This window comes from Microtus pennsylvanicus, chromosome 8, assembly GCF_037038515.1.
Source record: "Microtus pennsylvanicus isolate mMicPen1 chromosome 8, mMicPen1.hap1, whole genome shotgun sequence".
NCBI classification, from domain to species: domain Eukaryota; kingdom Metazoa; phylum Chordata; class Mammalia; order Rodentia; family Cricetidae; genus Microtus; species Microtus pennsylvanicus.
Genome location: NC_134586.1, coordinates 13,141,920 through 13,162,945, shown reverse-complemented (window position 1 = coordinate 13,162,945; position 21,026 = coordinate 13,141,920). Strand labels below are relative to the sequence as shown.

Here is a 21,026-nt window from a genome sequence, read left to right as displayed (position 1 = left end):
CAAAGAAGGGGTGGGTTTTACCAATGAGAACTAATGAATGAATTCATGGCACAAAACATCTGAGAGGCTTCTAGAAACCTCGCCAAGAGCGCCGTCTCAGGGAATGAATATAGAGTCTTGGGAAATGGTTAAGCAAAGACAAGGAAGCATCTAGAAGTGGCAGAAGTTATAGTAGGCCCCAGCTCTTCCTCTGCCGACTCTGGTTTCATACACCTCTAATCCCAGCACTGGGAGGCAGGAAAGTCTAGAGTTTAAGACCAACTGGTTACACAGGGAGGAAACACAAAGGCCTCAAATAGACACAGAAATAACCCAAATCTCTTCTCTCAAGGAATTTCATTCTCTGGTCTTGAGACCTCAAAGTTACAAAGAACAGGATTAGCACTGACGAAGATATGGAGAATTCCTGGCAGTTCTGAAGAGCCTCGAGCTGATAAAAATAATTTGCTTCAACACCACAAATACACAAACATGAGCATATGAGATAGTATCTGACAAAATTGCTACAAAAAATGCCATCAACCAGCAAAACGAGCTGCCGTTTTGTTATTACTTACGGAGTCTGTGTTGACTATCAGCATGTGAGGAAGGGTATGTTAGGATAAAATGACAAAATCAGCCCATTATTAAATATAATTTTGGAGCTTTAGTAAGGTTTGAAGTACTACTATTTTAAGCAAGAAATAGAGAAAATTGAGGAAAGGGGAAGAAGGAAGATGATTAAGTGATAAATACATTGGAAATGAAAATGATAACAGGTTAGGTTGTATGGAGGACAGGAGACCATGTGAATGGGCTTAAAAGTAACCAGGAGATGGCCAGAGAGTGTGACTAAGTGGTAGAGCACTCATCCAGAATGCTCAAGGCCCCACGTTCAATTCCTAATAGCACCAAAAAGGAAAAACACGTGGAGTTGAAGGTGCCCTTAGGGTTCTCAACTCTATTGAGAGTGTAGAAAGACTCTTTCACAGGGGTGACATATCAGATATCCTGAGATCAGATATTTACATTATGATTCATAGCAATAGCAAGATTACATTTATGAAGTAGCAATGAAACTAATTTTATGGTTGAGGGTAGCTACAACGTGAGAAATTGTATTAAAGGGTCACAGCATTTGGAAGGTTGAGAATCACTGCCTTAGGGGATGGTGCCAAGGCAAGCGTTAGAAATTTCAGAGTTGTAAGAAAAAGACATCCCTAGAGGTCGGAAACGTCACTCAGCAGGGGATCATCCATTAGAAAGAATTCCTGAATGGAAATGTCAAAAATGTCGGAAGCATTCTAAGATGGGCCTCTTGTGCTTCTTTGTGCGGTCCTTGGACGGACCCAGTGACCCTCAAGCTCCTGGCTCCTGTGTAACTGCAAGACTGGCCTTCACAGTCTTCTTTCCAGCTACCGACCACGCCCAGGGGCCATGGGGTTAGCCCGCAGAAAGGAACAAGCAACCCTTTCACTCCTTGTCCTTCACTTGAAGCCGTCCTCCTGTTCAGCGGTGAGTTTTTCAGCTCCTTAGTTAGTACTTAGGCACTTTTCTTTAGAGCCAAGGCCCGGAGCGGGCAGGAGGGCTGCGACAATGTAGTATCTGTGTGTTGACAGTAACAGCCTGTATCCCCATCCCCGGTGTGCTGGACCGCACACTTTCCTGCCAGGAACCATGGTTAGCCCCAACATGCTTTGGCGCCAAATGCCCCCGCCCCCTCTGTCTCTTCCTAACCTTTTACCTACTTGACTCCCTGGTTCTCTTGCCACATTTGTATAAGTCCTCACGCAGGATGGTCGGGTCCCACCACTCATCCCACCCACACAAGGAACAACACATCAGTGGATCGTGACCTAAAGGGAAACAGAGCCCTGGAGGGCGGGCGTGCACGGCTGAGCTGGGCAGCTGGGTTCCCTCCAAAGGGTGTGGCTTTGGAGAGATGTTACTCTTCTTTTAACAGTGTTGGATTTTATTTATTTCATGGGTTGCTGATTAGCACAGGGAGCTGCAATCACAAAATGAATGTAGCTTATAACATGCTGCTTCAGATGTGTTCAGAAACTTGGAGACATCATTTAACTTTTGAAGGGGGAAAAAAAAAACCAAACATGTTTTTTGTTCTTGGCTCCAAGCCAGAGAAGGATATGTGCTTATGAGGAGGGCGAGGTTTCTATCCTTGGATGACCCCAAAGGGATAGGAACTGCTGTGCAAGCCTTGTGCAGGGTATTAAAGTCAATGTCAGTGATGCACCAGAAGAGCCTCTCTCTAGGAACGCTTCTCCTTCAGGGAGATGCCAAGTTCCTAAAGCCCCTCTCTCCTCAGAACTCACTCACAGTGGGAAACTAGGCTGTGGGAAGGAGAGGATGGGAAGTTGAAAACAAAAGAGGTAAGAAAAGGAGACGTTTAGACACAAAGGAAGCATGGCGGACCTCCCGCCCCTTGTTAGAACACCTGCGTTAGCTGTTGAGAGGTTAGATTTGGTGCCCCTTTTTATTCAACACAGGATAGACACGTGATCGCAGCAAGCAGAGGGACCAGGGAACACTCAGAGCTCCTCCTTCCTGGCATCTTCTTCAGCTGTGTGATTTTTCTGAAAAACACAGTGATGCTGAACTTAGAGCGCAGACTTAATTCTTCCTGAAAAACCATAACTCCAGCTTCACTTTGAACTGCTGAGCTCTTCTGTTGTTGATGCGGCTTTTGTTTTGTTTTTGTTTTGAAGAGGTCTCACTACGCAGCTCAGGCTGGACTTAAACTTATTACATACCCCAAGCTAGCTTCACACTGTGGCAGTCTACCTGCCTAAGACACCAACGTACCACTTGTGAATGAAGTGTGGATTTAAGTTATTTCCCATTGATCCTTGAATAGAAAATGGAGGAATCCCAAACTGAGTTTGCTTATACAAACCCTTTGCAAGTGATGGTCACTAGCTAACACCGTCCCATTTATCTCCTCAAAGTCGCCCTGCTCGGAAATGAAATTCACACCGAGGAGGGCGCCAAGTGCTCTATCTCACGGCTGCACTCACCAGCAGGGTTCCCTTTAAGAAGCCGTCACAGAAGTCCCGGACTTTCTCCACTGTCACTTCTGTGATGGGCAGTGTGTCCCACTTGTCATTCTCGGTTTCATAAATGGCCAGAGCGGGCAGCTGAGACTCCTTTAGTTGGAAGTAGGATATCACCTTTCCATTCTCCCTTTTGCCGCTGTCTACCAGAACGAAGAGAACCTGTAGTTGGGGAGACATTCAAGAAAAAGGTCCTGCTGACAGCCTGGGGACAACGAGACACTAGTAATGGCTGTCACTACACAGACTGAACTTACGGTTTGCATAATATGATTTTAGTCTAAGTTAAAGTCTGGCATGATGGAGCACACTTGAAATTCTAGCACTTGAGAGGTGCTGTGGGAAAATGGTCTGTATCCTGTCACTTGTATTTTAATAAAATGCTGATTGGCCAGTAGCCAGGCAGGAAGTAGAGGTGGGGTGACCAGGAAGGAAGTAGAGGCGGGGCAACCAGAACAGGAGAATTCTGGGAAGAGGAAAGAGTCAGTCTGCAGTCATCATCCAGACAAATAGGAAGTAAGATGTGACTGCCTCACCAAAAGAGGTACCAAGCCACGTGATTAACACAGACAAGAATTATGGGCTAATATAAGTTATAAGAGTTAGTAAGAAGCCTGAGCTAATAGGCCAACTAGCTTATAATTAATGTAGGCCTCTGTGTATTGATTTGGGATTGAACAGTTGCAGGATCAAGAAGGACAGGAACATCAGTCAACAGAGAGGCAGAGGTAGGAGGACCAGGAGTTCAAAGTCACATTTAATTATAACAAGTCAGCAAGTTTGAGGTTAGCCTTGGCTATATAAGATCCACCCCACCCTTTCTCATATAAACACATTTTGATTAAAATGAAATGATTTTGAAATTTATTTTTGTTGTTTTGGTATTTTATTCAAATTTAACTTTAATTAAATTTATCCTTTAGTTGAATTTAACTACAAGAATTTTGTCCAGCTGTGGTGGCTGGTAGGATTTGCTGAAGGAGGAGGAGAACACAGGAGGATCGTGAGTTCAAGGCCAGCCTGGGCTACACATTTTTGGCTGGGCATGGTGGCTCGTGCCTTTAATCCCAGCACTTGAGAGGTAGAAACAGATGGTTCTCTGTGAGTTTGAGGCTAGCCTGGTCTACAAAGCCAGATTCAGGACAGCCAGGGCTGTACAGAGAAACCCTATCTAGAGAAACCAACTAAACCAAACTAAAACCAAACCAAACCAAACCAAATAAACAAAAAACAAAAAACAAAAAAAAAAATAAAAATTGGAATTTGGGGTTGAAGAGATGCCTCAGAGGTTAATAATACACCAGGTAGTTGACAACCCCTTGTAACTCTAGCTTCAGGAGATTCAAAACTCTCTTATAGTCTTTCTGGGCATCTTTACTCCCCACCTCCTGATTAAAAATAAAAACAATCTTTAAAAAAGTCTTCTGACTTTGAAGATTGATGACTCCCTAAGCAAGAAAGTCTAGCATGGTGTCTGAAGGCAGAGGATGGGGTTAAGTTTGCTTCTGTCTTCCTAGCTTTTTTTTTGCAACTTAGTTTCTCTGAGACTCAGTTTTCATATTTGTAAAATGTACTGGTGGGGGCGGAGATGAAACGGGATGGTGCCTTCAGTAATTGTGGCACATCGTATGCCGTTGGTGAATGTTATTTTCTAGACATATTCTAAGAACCCCCACTCCGGCGGCTCCCGAGAGTCATGGATAGTGCTCTTTCTTGCTATATGTGCACACTTTGAATATAATAGCTAATAACAAAACCAAACCATTGTAATAACACGTGGCAGTGAAAGCCCTGTTAGCACATGGGTTGCTTGCTTCTGGAATTCTCCATTTACTACTCTGAGCCCACAGTTGACTGGGTAACTGAAATGTAGAGAAGGAAACCCCAGATGAGCAGGGGAGCTGAGTGGAGGGGTGGTTACTAAGCTACGTCTAGACACGGTGGAAATCCTTGTGCTCTTCTGAATATTCAGGAGTACTTAGTGCACCCCACACCAGGGGACCAGTGTTCCCCAAGACAGCTTATGTGGTGGCTCTCGGTAGAAAGGCCTCTAGTTGGGGTCTGCGATGCAGGGGTAGATGAGGGTGGTGGTTTCAGAGAAGTGCACCCAGGAGCGGGGAGGGAGAGAAAGGATCGTGGTCACTTGAGGTAGGCTCCAGGTGCTGTGTAGGAACTCACGTGAGAATTGTTTTCTGCTTTCTGTCCCGGCCTTCAGAGGTTATCATGAGGAAACAGACGCCGACTAGATGATGTGGTTTCTGTGTATTTATACTTACTGTCTCCCACAATGACAATATAAAGTCTCTTTAATTTCCAAAATCTTCACTTCTTGCCTCCCACTCCTTTCTTCTTATCCTTAAAAATCACACAATTTTTCTTCTCCCCAGCCCCATCTTCCTGTGGTGGTGACCTTTCCCAACTCACCTTTCCCTGGAAGAGCTTAGCTGCCTTCCGGTATGTCTGCATGCTGTCTTCATACTCTGCGGAAGCCTTGTTCATTATCAGGAGCAGATGGGTCCGAACCATGGCGTTAAACAAGCCAGCTGCAATCTGGGAAATTAAAATGTGTTTTAGAAGAAGGATACAAAGAGGGACAAAGAAGAAGGGAGGATGGGAGGGAAGGAGGGAGGGAGAGACAGAGACGTGGAGGGACAGAGACACAGAGATTCAGAGATACAGAGGGACAGAGCTACAAGGAGGCAGAGAGAGACACAGACAGACAGAGACACAGAGATATATAGAGATACAGAAAGAGAGAGGGACAGAGATACAAAGAGACAGAGAGGTAGAGAGACAGAGGGGCAGAGATACATAGATATGCCAATGCAGTGAACAGAATAAATGCAAATAACCTCTACGATGCCTCTTAAAAGTTCGGCCCCCTTGAATGTGGTAAAAATGCATTTATACATGTATAGAATTATCAAAAAATAAATAAAAATATTTTTAACAAGTAAAATCACCAGGCTATTAGAGAGATGGCTCAGGGGTTAAGGGCACATCAATCCTTGTTGTAGAGGACATTGGCTTGGTTTCCAGCATCCGTATGGTGCCTGCTGACAGCTGCCTGTCAGGGGATCTGATACCCTCCTCTGGCATCCTCCGGCTCATGCACACATGTGGTGCACATATATTTATTTACTCAGGTGCATATGCATATACATAAAATAAATATCTTTTTTTAAAAAAGTACAATTATCTTGGAGCCGGAGAGACAGTTTAGGGGTTGAGGTCATGTACTATCCTTGCACAGGACCTGGCTCTCCTTCCAGCACCCAAGCTGGGTGGCTCACAACTGGCTTTAATTGCAGCTTCAAGGGATTTGACACCCTCTTCTGGCTCCTGCAAGAAACCGGCATGCATACGGTGCACACGCAGACAAACAACATGCACATAGTTAAAAACAATAAAAATGAATCTTAAAACTAAATACAACCATCCAGTCTTCAGACAACTGTGTCGATCCCCTACCCCTCACTAAACATAATGAAACTGAGTAGCTGAAAGGACAGTTGTGGGCTTGACAGAAAGTACAAGGTTAAGCCATAAAATGCATAGCTCTTTGTTACACCCTTCACTCTGGGGGCAGCCAGCCCAGTAAGGAGCTGTCAGGGAACCTTAAGGATGGATTTACATAGCAACAGCAGCCCTAAGGATGGATTTACATAGCAACAGCAGCCCTAAGGATGGATTTACATGGCAACAGCAGGGACAGGTTGCTGGCCACACTAGTGAACCTTCTTTCAACCAGCTGCTTCAGCCTTGGTGAAGCCTGCAGATGACGTCACCCTAGCAAAGGCCTGCAATCTCTCCAGAGACATCCAGCCACTCCTTGCCCACTGGCTGACCCCTAGGATCTGGGTGAGCTTTTCTAGTGCAGCTGGCCACAGAGGAACCACCGGCAAGGCAATATGGGCAGATGAAATATTCCTACAGACTTTGTCTTGGACCTTATCAATGGGTTCGGCTTACATTCGGGACACAGAATGGACAATAATTGATTCTTGCTATAATAGTCTTGGTAGTTAGAGTAACAGATTCACGATACTTCAATTCAGCGTGGCATCTGCTCTTGTAAAGCAGAGAAACTCCTGGGAAGAGTCGAGAGACGAGAGCTAAGGAGTCAGAAGGCAGAACTCTCTTTACCGAAGGGATGGGAGCACGGAAGTAGCTGGTTTCATCTCAACAGGCACAGCCTGGTTTGCACAGCAAAGGCACACAGAGTGTGTGCATTGGGTGTACGTGCAGGAGCAGAGCATGGCTGTGACTTTCTGCCCAGTCTTTCTAGGGCAAATATTCATACCGGCCTGAACAAAACCTAGCAGCAGTCGAGGGGGCAGCTCCAAACAAGAAGAGATTACTTCTGAGATGTGAAAGTCCTAATAAAAATTAAGCATGCTTCTCTAAAGAGATTCTTTCCTGACTTTCTCTTGATGGGATTGGTTGTCCCTAATAATGTGAAATTTAAGAAAGACACAAAGTTAATCTGTAAGGTGAGCGCTGGGCCAGACCTAAGAACTCAGGAATTTGTGTTCTTGCCCTGCATCTAGGACACTATGACACCATGGTCATGTGCACAGGAAGCATTGGGCCATCTTTTCTTGAGTCCACATGCAGTTCTGTGGGCACAGCAGAGACAGGAGTGAATCTCTAGGTAAAGAAAGCTATGATGGCCACTCTTAAGCCGCTTCTAGATTGGATTTAGAGTCACCTAGGAGACACACTCTGGTCATGTCTGTGAGGGTGTTTCCAGAGGGGCTTGAGGAGAGAAGAGCCACCATGAAGGTGGGTAGAACAACCAATGGACTTCAGTCCTGGCTAGAATAAAACAAAACAACAACAAAATAAACATGGAGAAAGTGATCTGAAGACCAGTATCCATCTCTCTGTTTCTTGGCTATGGATGCACTGTGACCAGCTGTTTCATGTTCCTGCCTGCACACTTCACCACGATGAACTGTGTCCCCTCAAACTGTGAGCCAAAATAAAGCCTTCCCTCCCTAAGCTGCCTTTGTAGCAGCAACAAGAAAATCAATGAATAAAAACAGTCTTGGTCATAGCTTGAGAAAGGTGATTTAGCGCCAGTGACCTTCACCGAGCACACTCACACAAGACTTCAGATTCTGAAAATTTTGATCCAGATACCTTCACTTTGCACTCTAGGCATTTTTTCTTATGAGTTGTGTTGAAGGTCATCTAGTTTTGCTGCATCTTTGTTGAGTAGGGAGGGACGCATCTATGAGTCTTGAAGGGTTAATAAGGGTGTCAACAGCACGCTAGGTGTTCGGTGACGGACACTAACAGTGGAGAGAACACATCTCCCGTGGGGACCAGGACCCTCTGTGACACAGGAACAGAAAGGACTGGTCATAGGGAATCAGTGTTTACCAGAGGACTGTACTCTGTCACCCAGTGGAGGCCATGCACGTAAATGAATTGCTTCAACTTGGCGGCGTCTAAGCTGTCAATGTCTTTAGCATCCAAATGCAGTTTCTCATTATCAACCTGAGGAAAGGAAACAAGGCACAATAAAGGACCGAGTGGCCCCTGCAGCATCTTTAGAGATTATTGGTAAACGGAATTTGACTATAGGATGGGCATGGAGCACAGCTCCAAAGACAGGACGGAAGTTTTCTACCCTCGTTGACACTTTTCCCTACTTGTCTTTTAAGGGCTTTTTAAAAAATGTAATATAATCACTGATATATTGAATTACGCATTTTCCATCAGTGCAGCTGTTCTGAATTCCATTTTCTTAACCTCTGGTTTATTTTTCATTTAGTTACGTCCCATTATTCCTTTTTTCTTCCTTTGGTTGGGGAGTTGCTCAAGCTTTATTTATCCCTTTGAAGACTGCCATTATGTGACACATAGCTTTTGTTACCAGAACCTACTATTAGTTGACAGTTAGAACTCCCTCTTGAACCTTGCAACATACACACAAAGATAAAAATACTGAAAAAAAAACCCTTAGATTATCTTAAACCAATTAAACATGAAATAATAAATGCCAATGTATAGAAAATGTACTTTTAAATTAGAATCTTGTTGGGGGGAGCAAAACCCACTCAAAGCACTGGATGTTTTAAAATGTGAAGTACTAGCATCAATATAGGCCAGTGGTAGAGTGCTTGCTTGCTTACTGTGTGTGAGTTCCTAGGTTCAATTCTCAGCAACAAGCACACAGAAATGGGACTGGAGAGGTGTACACCAGCTGGCAGAAGGCTTGCCCGGCTTACAGGAAGCCCTAGGTCTCATCTCCGGCGCTACATGAAATAGACATGTTGATTCCTGTAATCCCAGCATTCTGGAAGGAAAGGCCGGAGGACCAGAAACTCGAGGTGCCTCTGCTGCACAGAGTCTGAAGTGGGTGAGAAGAGGGTGAAGACGCCTGCTACACGCAATTCTTTTAAAGTCCAAACGCTCAGTAGGAGCACTGAGGAGAAGATGTACGGACGTAGAGTTTCCGTGGACTTTGTTCGGCTTTTTACTCCCAATATTCTTGTCAAACCACTAAAGAATAAGGAGCAGGCGGTTGTGGTGGTCCGTCTTTAATCCCAGCACTTAGGAGGACCAGGCAGAGGATTACCAGGAGCCCAAGGCAGTCCGGGCTACATGGGAAGTTCCAGGCCCTGCTGGGCAATAGAACAAGACCTTGTCTCAAACAAAACTAAACCAGGGGGTTATAGAGTGGCTAAGTAAACTTGATGCTCTTTCAGAGGGTCTGAATTAAGTTCTCAGTACCCCAGGTTGGGTGACCCCCAGTAGTTTATAACTACAGGGGTTTGGGGCCCTCTGGTCTCTGCCAGCACCCATTCTCATGGGGGTACGTATCTACACACAGACACAGACGAAGACACAGACACAGACACAGACGAAGACACAGACACAGGGACATATTCACAGAGACAGACAGACACACACACACATGAGGGGGAGGGAAGAACAGAGAGAGAGAATAAGAGAGAGAGAGCGCTGTTCTCTTCAATCTTCTCTGCTGCCTGTGGCGGGGCTGGCCAGCTGGCAGGATATCTCACACTTAGGACTTTGCTATTGCAACCACTCAGATCCTCATCGTCATAATCAAAGCCCACTTAATACCGAGTTCGTCCAAATGCTTGAAGATTATTTTTCTAGGACACAGAGGCCTGGCTCCTGTGTGCAGCTGGCCCAGCCACACGTGGGCCAGGGCTGCCCTCCAGCCCGGGTTCCAGGCAGTTCCTCAGGTTTCCCAGAATTGGAGAACTGGAGGCGCCAAGAACTCCAGGTGGATTTCTGGGCTCAGGAATGCCGAGGAGAGACAGAGGGTGCGCAGCAGGGATACAGTTCCTATCCTGGGCAGTGACAGCGCTGCCCTAAACCACCACGTCCCTTGCAGGCTCCCTAGATCGTCCACAGAAACATCCCGACTATTTAGTTATTTCCTAAACTAATAAACCCAGGAGTGTTCGTTCGTTCGTTCGTGTGTAGGGATCCTGGAGGCGACACTAGAACAGGAAGTCTGCAGTCAGCCAAAGGGACCATTTACATAATGCACTGGAGAGAAAGCTCTATCCTAGAGCAAGACTGTGGGAACGTTTTAAACCTCTATTTTGCTAGTGTTTGGAAGATATCCTCCCCAGAGAGAGAGATGCCAAAAGCAGAAAAGAGCATCTGGAAGGGCTCTGAGCTCCGGTGACTAATTTTTTGTTTTGTTTTGTTTTGTTTTGGACACTCTGAGCATGCAGCGACCCCAGCACGGTCTAGCCTTTGCTCTGAGGGTGCTCGCGTTCCTGTGAGTGCTCTAACAATTGTTTCAGAAACTGCATTAAAACTCGCCTTAGTTTATTTATGCTCTTCCTAGTTTTATTTTTATTTATTTGTTTTAGACAGGAAGTGAGGCTCATTACTGGTTTTCTTTGTTGCCAAAGATGAGTCTGAACTCCTGACTCCCTGCTTCACTTCTTGTAGTATTAGAATTACAGGCATGTGCCACCATGCCCTGTTCATCTTAGCTTATACTACAGGTATAGTATTTTATCACAGTTCAGTCATAAAGTAACTTAAGTAGCACTGAGAAATGATTTTTTAATCAATTCCTTCATGTCTCTAATTTTATATATGCATATATATAGTATATGCACTATTCAGTTGCCATGTATTTTTACACACACACACACACACACACACACACACACACACACACACAGAGTTTTGTTTCTTACTGTCTCCTATAGCCCAGAATGGTTTTAACTTTGCTGTGTAGCCAAGGATGGTTATTCCTGTCAGTCTCCTAAGGGGCGGGATTATAGGTGTGCACCTCCACGCCCCGCTACACACATACATTACAAAACTGTTCTGATGATTTGACACATACTACTTCTCTCATTTACTGGTTTATTTTTGCAGTCATTTCTTCTGACTTCCCATGCCTGGTAAGGTACATCTCACACTAAACATTCGAAAATGACTGTACAAGCGTCAAGAAAGACTTACTGTGTTTCTCTTATATTCCATTGGGTCAAACTTGGGCTAATTTTATTTCTTTTTTGGGGAGGAAACATTTTATAATTTATATATAAAATTTCAGTAAGAAACAATGTAAAATGACAAGAATATCCACCTTACATTAAAATAGAAGTGAATAAGAAAATCCAAAGTAGTGCAAACATTCAAATATTAGGGCACGCTCATGGCTTATCAACTCCAGAGACAGGATCCCTGGGAGGTTTAACGCCGTATAGGTCTATACAGAGACAGAGGGTCTCCTTGCTGTCACTCTATCAGACAACCTGAGTCCTTGAGAGCCGCACTGTCACATGCGACTTCTTATTGTTCCCTGAATTTTGCCGAAATGCTTCCTGGGAACCTTCCTACAAGTCAGCCTGCTCTAGTTTTGAAGAGCAAGTGCCCAATCTCACTTTTCTTTCTATTGCTGTGGTGAAGACCAAGGCCAAAAGCAATGTGGAAAGGAAAGGGTTTATTTGGTTTCCAGGTTGACAGTCTATCATCAAGGGAAGTCAAGACAGGAACCTGGAGGCAGGAACTGAATCAGAGACTATGGAAGGATTGCTGCTGGCTGGCTTGCTCTAGCTGGTCTCTGTTTCTGGTTCCCACCTTAAGTTCCTGCCTTGAACTGTGACTTAAACCAAACAGATACTTTCCTCCCCCAGACTGTGCTCAGTAACGGTCTTTATCACAGTCACAGAACCTCTAAGACAGACAGTGGTGCCCCAGTGGACTATTGCTGTGACAGACATAACATCGTTCTGATGGGGAGGACTGTGAAGGAATTTTGGAACTTTGGGATGGAAAAGCCAAGAGTTCAGAGCTTAAGTTATTTTGTGGGGGTGGGGTAGGGGTAGGAAGAGAATCTTGAGAGCAATGCAGATGTTAGAGCCTGGCTTGGGAAGCTCTTCAAAGACTCTAGAGCGGCTGTTAACATGATATTTTAAATTGAGAATATGCACATCTGGTCAGCTGCTGTTGGAGAATCAGCTGTGACCAAGAAGAGCCCAGCATCACTGAGGTGAAATCTTCCAGAAGCCCTTCCTCAAGGGTGTGTTTCACATCACACAGAAGCTATGGTTGGGAGGGGCCAAGACGGAATCTCATGTTGGCTGCTGAACTCGGTAGCGTGTAAAACTCTTCCACATGTTACTGGCTTTGGCAGTGTGAAGGGTTCATGGAGAACACCAGGACTTGGCAATGTGGGACAAGGCTAAAGTCCTTGAAGAGAAACCAGTAGAGGCTGAGGAGGTAGGGTTTCTATTGCTGGGAAGAGATCCCAGGACCATACAACTCTTGTAAAGGAAAACATTTAATTGGGGCTGGCTTACAGTTTCAGAGGTTTAGTTCGTTATCATCTGCTGCAGGAGGACCTTCCGCTCCTTCAGCCAATAGCTGCTGAAATACCAGCCCACTGGGGCGTGGTCTATTTATCTTTAAAAAAGAGCGGCAAGCCTTGACCCGCTCTCTTGGTTCCAGCGCTTGGTTCCGGCTCCTGCTCCTGCGACTAGGCTCTTTCCTGACGGTTGGTGCTTTGTGAGTTTTACCCCCCAAAATAAATACCCCTTTAAATCCTAACTGCTGTGGGATTGTTTCGCGCATTAATCATCATGACAGGAAGCACAGTAGTGTGCAGGCAGACATGTGCTGGAGAAGGACCTGAGATTTCTACATTCAGATGAGCAGGCAGCAGGAAGAGAAAGCCACCCTGGGTGCAGGGTGAGCATCTGAGATTTCAAAGCCTGCCTCCAGTGAGACTTCCTCCAAGAAGGACACAGTTCCTAATAGTGTCACTCCCGATGGACCTGTGGGGGCATTTCTATTCAAACCACTACAGAGGTCGTTTGTGATCATGCCCCCCAGCTGCACTGGAGACCCCAGCATATATAAGCCAGGACTGTGTGACGACCACCAAGTACAGTGTCAGGTGTGGCGTGGAGCCAGGTTGAGCCTCCCAGACAAGCCATGTGTGCTGTGACTGACACAGCCTGGGCCAACTGGAGCTTCCCAAGACCTCCGGAGGCCAGAAGACAGGGAGTCCCTGACACTGGGCAGCAAGCTACCGATATTGCCGAAGTTTGATTTTGCTTTGATTCAATTGTGGCTGTGCCCTGGTTCTTACCTCTTGGAGTAAGAAAATACTTAACTTTTAAAATTATTATTATTACAGGAGGCCATAGACTTTGGAGTATTCATGGGACTTTGGTTATTTTAGAGGGATTTTTAACTCTTTAAGAGACTTTGGATATTTTAAAGAGACTAAACTTTGGAAGATTTTGAAATTTTAAAGACTGGGACTTTTCAGGTTATTTATGCTTTCTGTTGTGATATTAATATGAGATTTTGAGGGTGGACAAGAAGCCAAGGCCACAGTTGAAGAGTGACTCACTTTCTGTCCACTTGACTCGGGCTAGAGCCAGTTGGAAAGACGGCTCCTTCAGACTGGACGATAGGAAAGACTGATGGGCATTTTCTTGATTAACGGTTGAACAGAGGGCCTAACCCACTGTTAGGTGCCTCCCTCAGACTGGCGGGCTAAGTTATATAAGAAACAGGCTAAGCAGGCCATGGGAAGCAAGCCAATAAGCAGCACCCCTCCATGGCCTCTGCTTCAGCTCCTGCCTCTGGGTTCCTGCCTTCCTTCAGCCTACCCTGACTTCTCTCAGTGATAGAGGGTAACGTCAGAATTGTAAGAACAAACAAACCCTTCCCCCCCCCAAGTTATTTTTGGTAATAATGTTTCATCACAGCAATAGAAATCCTAGTGATCCACATAGTTTTTGTTGCTTCAGTAATAATGAGTCAGTGTATTTGTACTTAATTATCATTTCATCTTATCTTTAAATATATTCTTACTGTTGGAAATAAAGTAACCCTAAATTCTGACATTTCACTACCAAACTCTATAGTATCTAGATTCGGAGCTGTAATCCTGGTGTTTGATTAATTAATACCAGGGGTTTAGGGGAATGGTTTGGGGTAAAGTTTTTGAAATGTAGACTTCAGAATAAGAAACATTAAATAAATACAATAGTATAAAAAAAGATAGAGATTTTCTCTGGGGGCTGGAGAAATGGCCCAGTCATTAAGAACACGCAGGACTCCTGCAGAGAACCCGAATTCAGATCTCAGCACCCAGTTCAGGTGGTTCATAACTGGCTCTACCTCCAGCTCCAGCAGATCCCACACCATCTTCTGGCCTCTGCCGCACCCCAAAAGCATACAAATACATACAGGTACACAGACACACAGAGATGCGTGTGTAAATGTAAAAGAATCATTAAATTAGTTTTAAAAAGAATTTTTTGCATGCGTTAGAGAACTACTATAGTGCAGTAGAGAGGGGGACTGAGCATGGAACTGGGCAGCATTTTACACTTGTGAACCTTGGGAGAGCTGCTTCAACCTGCTAGAACTTTAATTCTCTTACTGGAAATTCAGGAATAACATTCTCTTCTTTTCTCTTTTTGCTTTATTGGATTTTTTGAGACATGGGTTCTCAATGTGACAGTTCTGGCTGCCTCAGAACTTGCTCTGTAGACCAGGCTGGCCTCTAAGTCCCAGAGAGCCATCTGCCTCTGTCTCTTGAGTGCTGGGATTGAATGCATGCGCCCACCACTGCCTGGCAGGAATAATATTCTTTTCTTCATAGTTTGTGAGATTTTAATAGTGCCTATCATAGACACAGTTCTACACACAGAGACACATATAGGCAGATGGACAGACAGACACACAGACACACACGCATAAAAATAAACCAAGTTTGGAAAAGCTGCAAATAATAAAATGTGGATCTGGGTTGGAAGAAGGTCCCAGAAAGTTTGGCATAGGCTCATGTTTCCCGGTGTAAAATAAAAAGGTCTCAGTTTTTTCTTTATTAAAGTTATTCTGAACTCCTGAACAATACTCCTATTAAGATATGTACCAAAGTTTGAAAATGTAAACCGAGAAAAAGTGTTTATGCAACAGCTGGCCTGAGAAGTCTCCCACCTTTCCCAGAACTGCTAGTGGATCGGCAGAAAACCAGCCTGTTTGCTTTCTGGCACGGCACAGAAATTTTGTCCACCCAAGTCCCAAGCCTTGCTCGGAGGAGAGCTGTCACTAGCGCTCAACATAAAACAGAGGCTAAGGCAAGGTCCTAGGAGAGCCACCAACAGGTTTCATAAGGAATACATTGTAAGCAGAGTTCACGCTCCTGTCAGGCCTGCTTAGTGCCTCCTTTGGGGCTGGCTTTGAACTCCTGGTCCTCCTGCCTGAGACTCCTGAGTGCTGGGATGTAGGGCCCGGGTCAACCCTTGTTCCTGGGGTGCATCTTGAGGACAGTTTCTGGTCAGCTAACTAAGCATCCTGTTTGTTCCTGTGCTCCCCCTGCCCCGCCTGGTGCTTAGCTGAAGGGCATTGTTGACTCCAGTGTTGGTATGGTAATTTCCCACCTGCCTGGGTGGAAATCCTTATACAGCAGCTAGGTATATAAGGATTTCCCCAAGGTTGAATAAATGGCATTCGGCTGATCTCCTTTCGAATGACCCAGGTCTCTTTGTGTGTTCTTTCAATCTCCAGGCCCTTGCCCGACTCACGTAAGGTACAGTGGTGCGCGAACTGTACCGAGGGTGTAATACAAAATCGGGTGTTACACCGGGATCACAGGGCTGCATCGCCAAGCTTGGCAGATCCCCTTTTCTTTATTCTCTACCACGGCTCCTCCACAGCAGGCCCTTTCTGTCTCTTTAAAACATACTTATATGGTTATTTTGCCTACATGTATGTGTGCCACATGTGTGCCTGGGGTCTGAGGAGGGAAGAAGGAGTCAGAGCCCCTGGAACTGGAGCTGAGATCTGCCACGTGGATGCTGGCAATCAAACCCCGGCCCTCTGCAAGAGCATCCAGTGCTCTTAAGCTCTGGCACCTCTCCGTCCCCCACAGACTCTTAAGTCTCACATAGTCTGTTTTGCTGAGCTACCAAGAGCTCTTGCTTCTCACATCTCTGCCTAACAATCCATCTTAGTCTTTGTTTCCAAAATAATCCTGCTAAATCTCCTTTCTGTCCACGCTACTCTCCCGATCCAAAGGCTTTGGGGAGCTTTCTGGTGCCAATCAAATTAAGTACAAACACAGAACTCTGGCACTGTGGCTTTAGCACAAACATGGTCTAATAAAACTTCCCTGTCGTATTTTCTTTTTTCTGTAACTCGTACCTTGGGATCCAGTCAAGCTGGCATCATGGATTCCTGACTACCTTCAGTTTTCCTCTGTCCACGTTTCTCTGCTCCAGTGCCCAGCTTTAACATATACTTCCCTGTCGATTGTCTCTTTTCTATTATTTTTCTGAATTTCCACATGATTTTCATTCTCTTAAACCCACTTACAGTGTTTTCTTCTAATTTTTTTTTTCTTTTTTGAGACAGAGTTTCATTGTGTAGCTCTGGCTGTCCTGGAACTCACTCTGTAGACCAGGCTAGCCTCTAACTCACAGATACCTGCTTGCCTCTGCTTCCCAAGTGCTGGAATAAAGGGTGAGCTCCACATGACCTAGCTTTAGAATGGTTTTTCTATTAGTCTATTTGGTATAGTTTTTCCTACATTTTAAGTTCTGAGAACAAAGTGTATATTCGATATGTTGTTATTATCAGTACCTTACACAAGAGTTGTCTAATAAAACGTTTGCTGAACATAGGTCAGCTTTTCAACATGTAAGATCGTGGGGCTTGGTGTGTGGCTCAGTTGGTAGTGTGTTTGCCCAGTACACATGAAGCTCTGGGTTTGTTTCCTCTGTGTGACATAAATAGGGAATGATAGCACACACCTGTAACCTCAGCATCAGGAAAGTGGAGGGTCAGAAGGTCAAGATAATTATCATCTATGTATCGGTGGCCGTCCTGAGCTACGTGAAAACTTGCCACACGCACTCACACTCAGACACACATGTATTTATAGAGCATAAAACTGTATTTTTTCTCTCTCTCTCTGCCTCGCCGCCTCTCTCTCTCTCTCTTTCTCTCTCTGTGTGCAGGTGCTTGTGTGAATGTGTGTAACTTCAGTGTTTAGTATGACCTTAGAGATAATATGGTCAGACCTTTTATTTTATAGAAGTAAGAACTGAAATTAACAAACGCTAAGAGGCTCGCTCACCCTCTCTGCCTGGTAAGGGACCTCGCAGGTTTGTTAGTCTCACACCTGGCTCTGCATTCCCATCCTCTGTGCCCCTCAGCCCAGCACTTGTCTTCTGGAGTCATCTGAGTCACTATCCTTGTCAGCTATGACCCTGAATTTGACACCAGCAACAGTGTTAAAGACACAGAATTCTGTCCCGCCTCACAAGGGGAAACCAGGAGAGGGCTGGAGCTGCCGCCCAGCTTACCATTCGGAAGAGGCAGATGCTGTTTCTGGTGACATTGTAGTGGCTCAGAACCTCAGAACTGTTGCTCATTCCAAACGATACGTCTTGGAACTGTTGTGCCATGCTGCTGAATACGGACACTATCGGTGCTTCTAAATCCTATAGCAAAACAAACATACAACAACAGAGAGAGAGAGAGAGAGAGAGAGAGAGAGAGAGAGAGAGAGAGAGAGAGAGAGAGAGAGAGAGACCCATAGGTTTTTTTTTGAGAGAAGAGACGTGGAAGAAAAATATGCACACGCCAGAAATTGCAGGCTTGATTTGGTCTAGTAAAACCAAAGTCACTCTTACACACGTCGGTAATACTTGCAGTAGTATTTTTTAGTTTCCCCGGCTGTGTGAGTTTATAGGTCATTATGAAAACTGTGTCTAATCCTGGGTTTTTGTGCGGCCTTATCATGCAGCCTGAATTCTACTTGTAGTTCATGGAGGACTTGGTGTCCGGAGGTCTGTGAAGTTGGGCTACACAGCCACTCATATACCTAGGGAGGTAAATGTTTTGGGAACAGTTTGTGGAGGAACAGGAAGATGCAAAATTAAGAAACAGGTGCTTAGCACGGTCACTGGGAACGTGCGGGAGACTGAGGTCCTCTTCTCCCAAGGGTCCTTCAGTTTGTGTGTGAAGGTACTCATTGGTCCACGCATCTATGGCATCCCAGGCCTGCAGTTAGGGAGCCGGGAAGCCACTCATCAGTGATGGCGGCTGTCCTCCCCAGACACCGGCACCGTCTTCCGTGCAGTGTTAGGATGCTCGTCTGCAGACGCTCTAGGCAGTACATGAGAGTATGCCACATTTTCCCTGCACCTCACTGAGCTTAGGGGTGTGTGTAAAGAGAAGGGAAGATTGCCAGTCTTGCATCTGGGACCAACGAGACGGAGTTGACAAGTTGCTCTTTTGAAAGGAAATGGGTTGTTCATTTAGAAGCTGTGGATCTTTGTTGACTGGCTCTCTGGTTTCTAAACTTTAGAATTTCTCAAGAACCCAATGGCACCATCTGGTGGCTATTTATGTTACTTCGTTCTTCCTGTTCTCTTCTCTAATTTTTGTGGTTCTTTCCAGTTTTGTACACCTAATGGGCATGGTGATTGTGAATTGGAATCAAGGAATGAACATATACAAGGTCTGAGGTAAGAGAATAAGGCTGGGTTATCTCTGAGGATTGCCAGGTGCTATCAGCGGAGAAAGAAGGAAAGGCTAGAGTGAGCCCCTCTTGTTTAAAGCTGTCTGCATTACCCAACAGCCAATACGTGAGTGACCTCTTCACTTTCCTTTGTATTCAAAGAGGGCAAGAAAGATTACTGAGGATCTGTTTATTTGGTTTAGCAAAGCCTGTGGAAAGTGTTTCCAGGTCACAGGAGATAGATTTAGCCTATCTTTCCGGCTAGTCCCATTATAGCATATTCCCATTACGTCAGGAGGATTGTGGGTTTGAGGGAAGCAGTGGCTACATAGAGAGTTCCAGGCCAGCCTGAGTTATGAGACCTTATCTCAAATACATCCCAGAACATAAATTTAAAAGTGCATGTGCGTTCACTTCTGCCTATTGGCGGGACACCTAGGTACGGTTTGAGGCTGTTTAGGACAGCAGCCAGGGATGACGCGGAGGCTGACTTCCTGCAGACACCACTTCATTTCAAAGTGCCCATAGATAGGGAGACCCAGTCAGGAGACTTAGAGATCCCGAGGCAAGTCCAAGGAAGACCTGATCATAGCGCAGACTGCTTTGAAATGAGGGGGTCTCAGATTAGAGGCTGCAGCAGGGTCTGAGAGTTCTTGCTTCCGGATCAGTGTCCCTAACCCAGCAGATCGCTCTCGCGGCTACCCTAAGGCAGAATATGCCTGAACATAGGGTGTAGTAAGTAGAATGTTTGTTTCCACAAACCTGGAAGAAGCCTATGACGGCGACTTCAGCAGCATTGATGAGTTCCTCGGTAGCTGGGATGTCTGTGAGCCATATGGGTTCCCGGGTCGCGCTGAGACCATCTGCAGTAGGACGGGTGGAGATGCCAGGCAACACACACCTTTACTCAGAAACTTCTGGAGAAGTTTCTAGGCTCGAATTAAAACACCCAGAGGATTTTCATAATCCCTTCTCTTCTCATGACACATTTCCTGATGGCAACCAAACTGTCAACCCTCCCCACCCCCGCGCTTTTTTTTGGTTTGTATTTTTATTTTTACCTGAGGCTTCTTCAGCATCTGCTGTGCATTCTGGGACCAGCCCGCATATGAGGATAAGTGAAAGGATTAGGCATCTGGACCTGGACAGTCTCATTGTTCTCCTACTCCAACCCTAGATGTTGAGTTTGGGGGTGCCGATCCAGGACAGCCCGGTGTAGTGAAACGGCTGTGGGTTATTAGCACTGTGGGAATTTTACAGCTGGCTCCCGGGGAACCTTCACCTTCTGTGATAAATGACTCAAAGTGGCAGGGCTTTGGAATGTATCCAACCAGGAGAAAGACAGCTTAGTTTATTTATTTAATAAAAAAATATATAAGCACTCTATGCCTCTTAATAATTTAAGTAGGAAGCTACAAATAAGGCTGTAAAGGTGATCCAGTGTCTCCCAGCTCACACGGCGGATGGGAGAGGTGGGCTCAAATTATCGATGATTTAAGTATGAAACAGAGACATGGGAAAATTCTGAGGCCTGTGTGAGAGAGATGATGAACAATCGGGGCAACACAGGGCTTGATGAAGGACGTCTGCCTGCAAGTACAAGCAGAGCCTTGGGTGCATGCGGTCGCCTAGACATCAAAATGTATGACTGACACATACGGCTTTTATAGGCCAAGACAAAATAGTATAGCTGGCAAAAGCAACTTCAGAGGAGGAGGGTTTGCTTTGGTTTATCCCAATTTGAGGGTACAGCGAGGAAGGCATGCTGGTAGGAGCATGAGACAGCCGGTCACGCTGCATCCACAGTCGGAAGCGGAGATGGTGCTGAGCTTGCTTTCTCCGTCTCATTCAGCCCAGGATCCCAGCATGAAAAGATGCTACTCCTAGGCAGGGTGAGTTGTCCCACCTCAGTGAACAGTCTAGAAGCTCCCGCAGACGTGCCTAGAGGCCTTCCTTCTGGCTGGTTCTAG

The 21,026-nt window shown here is 45.5% G+C and overlaps 1 protein-coding gene across 2 annotated transcripts; it reads right to left on the bottom strand.

The window, feature by feature from the left end:
* Positions 1 to 2,023: 2,023 nt before the first annotated feature.
* On the bottom strand, positions 2,024 to 20,284 carry Erp27 (endoplasmic reticulum protein 27). 2 transcript variants are annotated; one of them, XM_075981926.1, is made up of 7 exons: positions 20,118 to 20,284; positions 19,819 to 19,919; positions 17,897 to 18,034; positions 8,439 to 8,555; positions 5,475 to 5,600; positions 3,015 to 3,212; positions 2,024 to 2,573 (listed from the first exon to the last, which is right to left on the bottom strand). In XM_075981926.1, exons 1-7 carry the CDS (start codon positions 20,209 to 20,211, stop codon positions 2,529 to 2,531), a joined length of 819 nt encoding a protein of 272 aa, XP_075838041.1. In that variant the 5' UTR covers positions 20,212 to 20,284; the 3' UTR covers positions 2,024 to 2,528. The 2 variants fall into 2 exon arrangements, with proteins under 2 accessions (XP_075838041.1, XP_075838042.1); XM_075981927.1 differs by lacking the exon at positions 8,439 to 8,555.
* Positions 20,285 to 21,026: the final 742 nt, after the last annotated feature.

What these genes read in the sequence shown, in the direction of transcription:
- Erp27 (XM_075981926.1), bottom strand. Translation starts at nt 20,211, where the DNA reads ATGAGACTGTCCAGGTCCAGATGCCTAATCCTTTCACTTATCCTCATA. An exon ending in CCGTCATAGGCTTCTTCCAG is followed by an intron (nt 18,035 to 19,818) that starts GTTTGTGGAAAC and finishes GTTTTGCTATAG; the next exon opens with GATTTAGAAGCACCGATAGT. An exon ending in CTAAGCTCTTCCAGGGAAAG is followed by an intron (nt 3,213 to 5,474) that starts GTGAGTTGGGAA and finishes CCCCAACTACAG; the next exon opens with GTTCTCTTCGTTCTGGTAGA.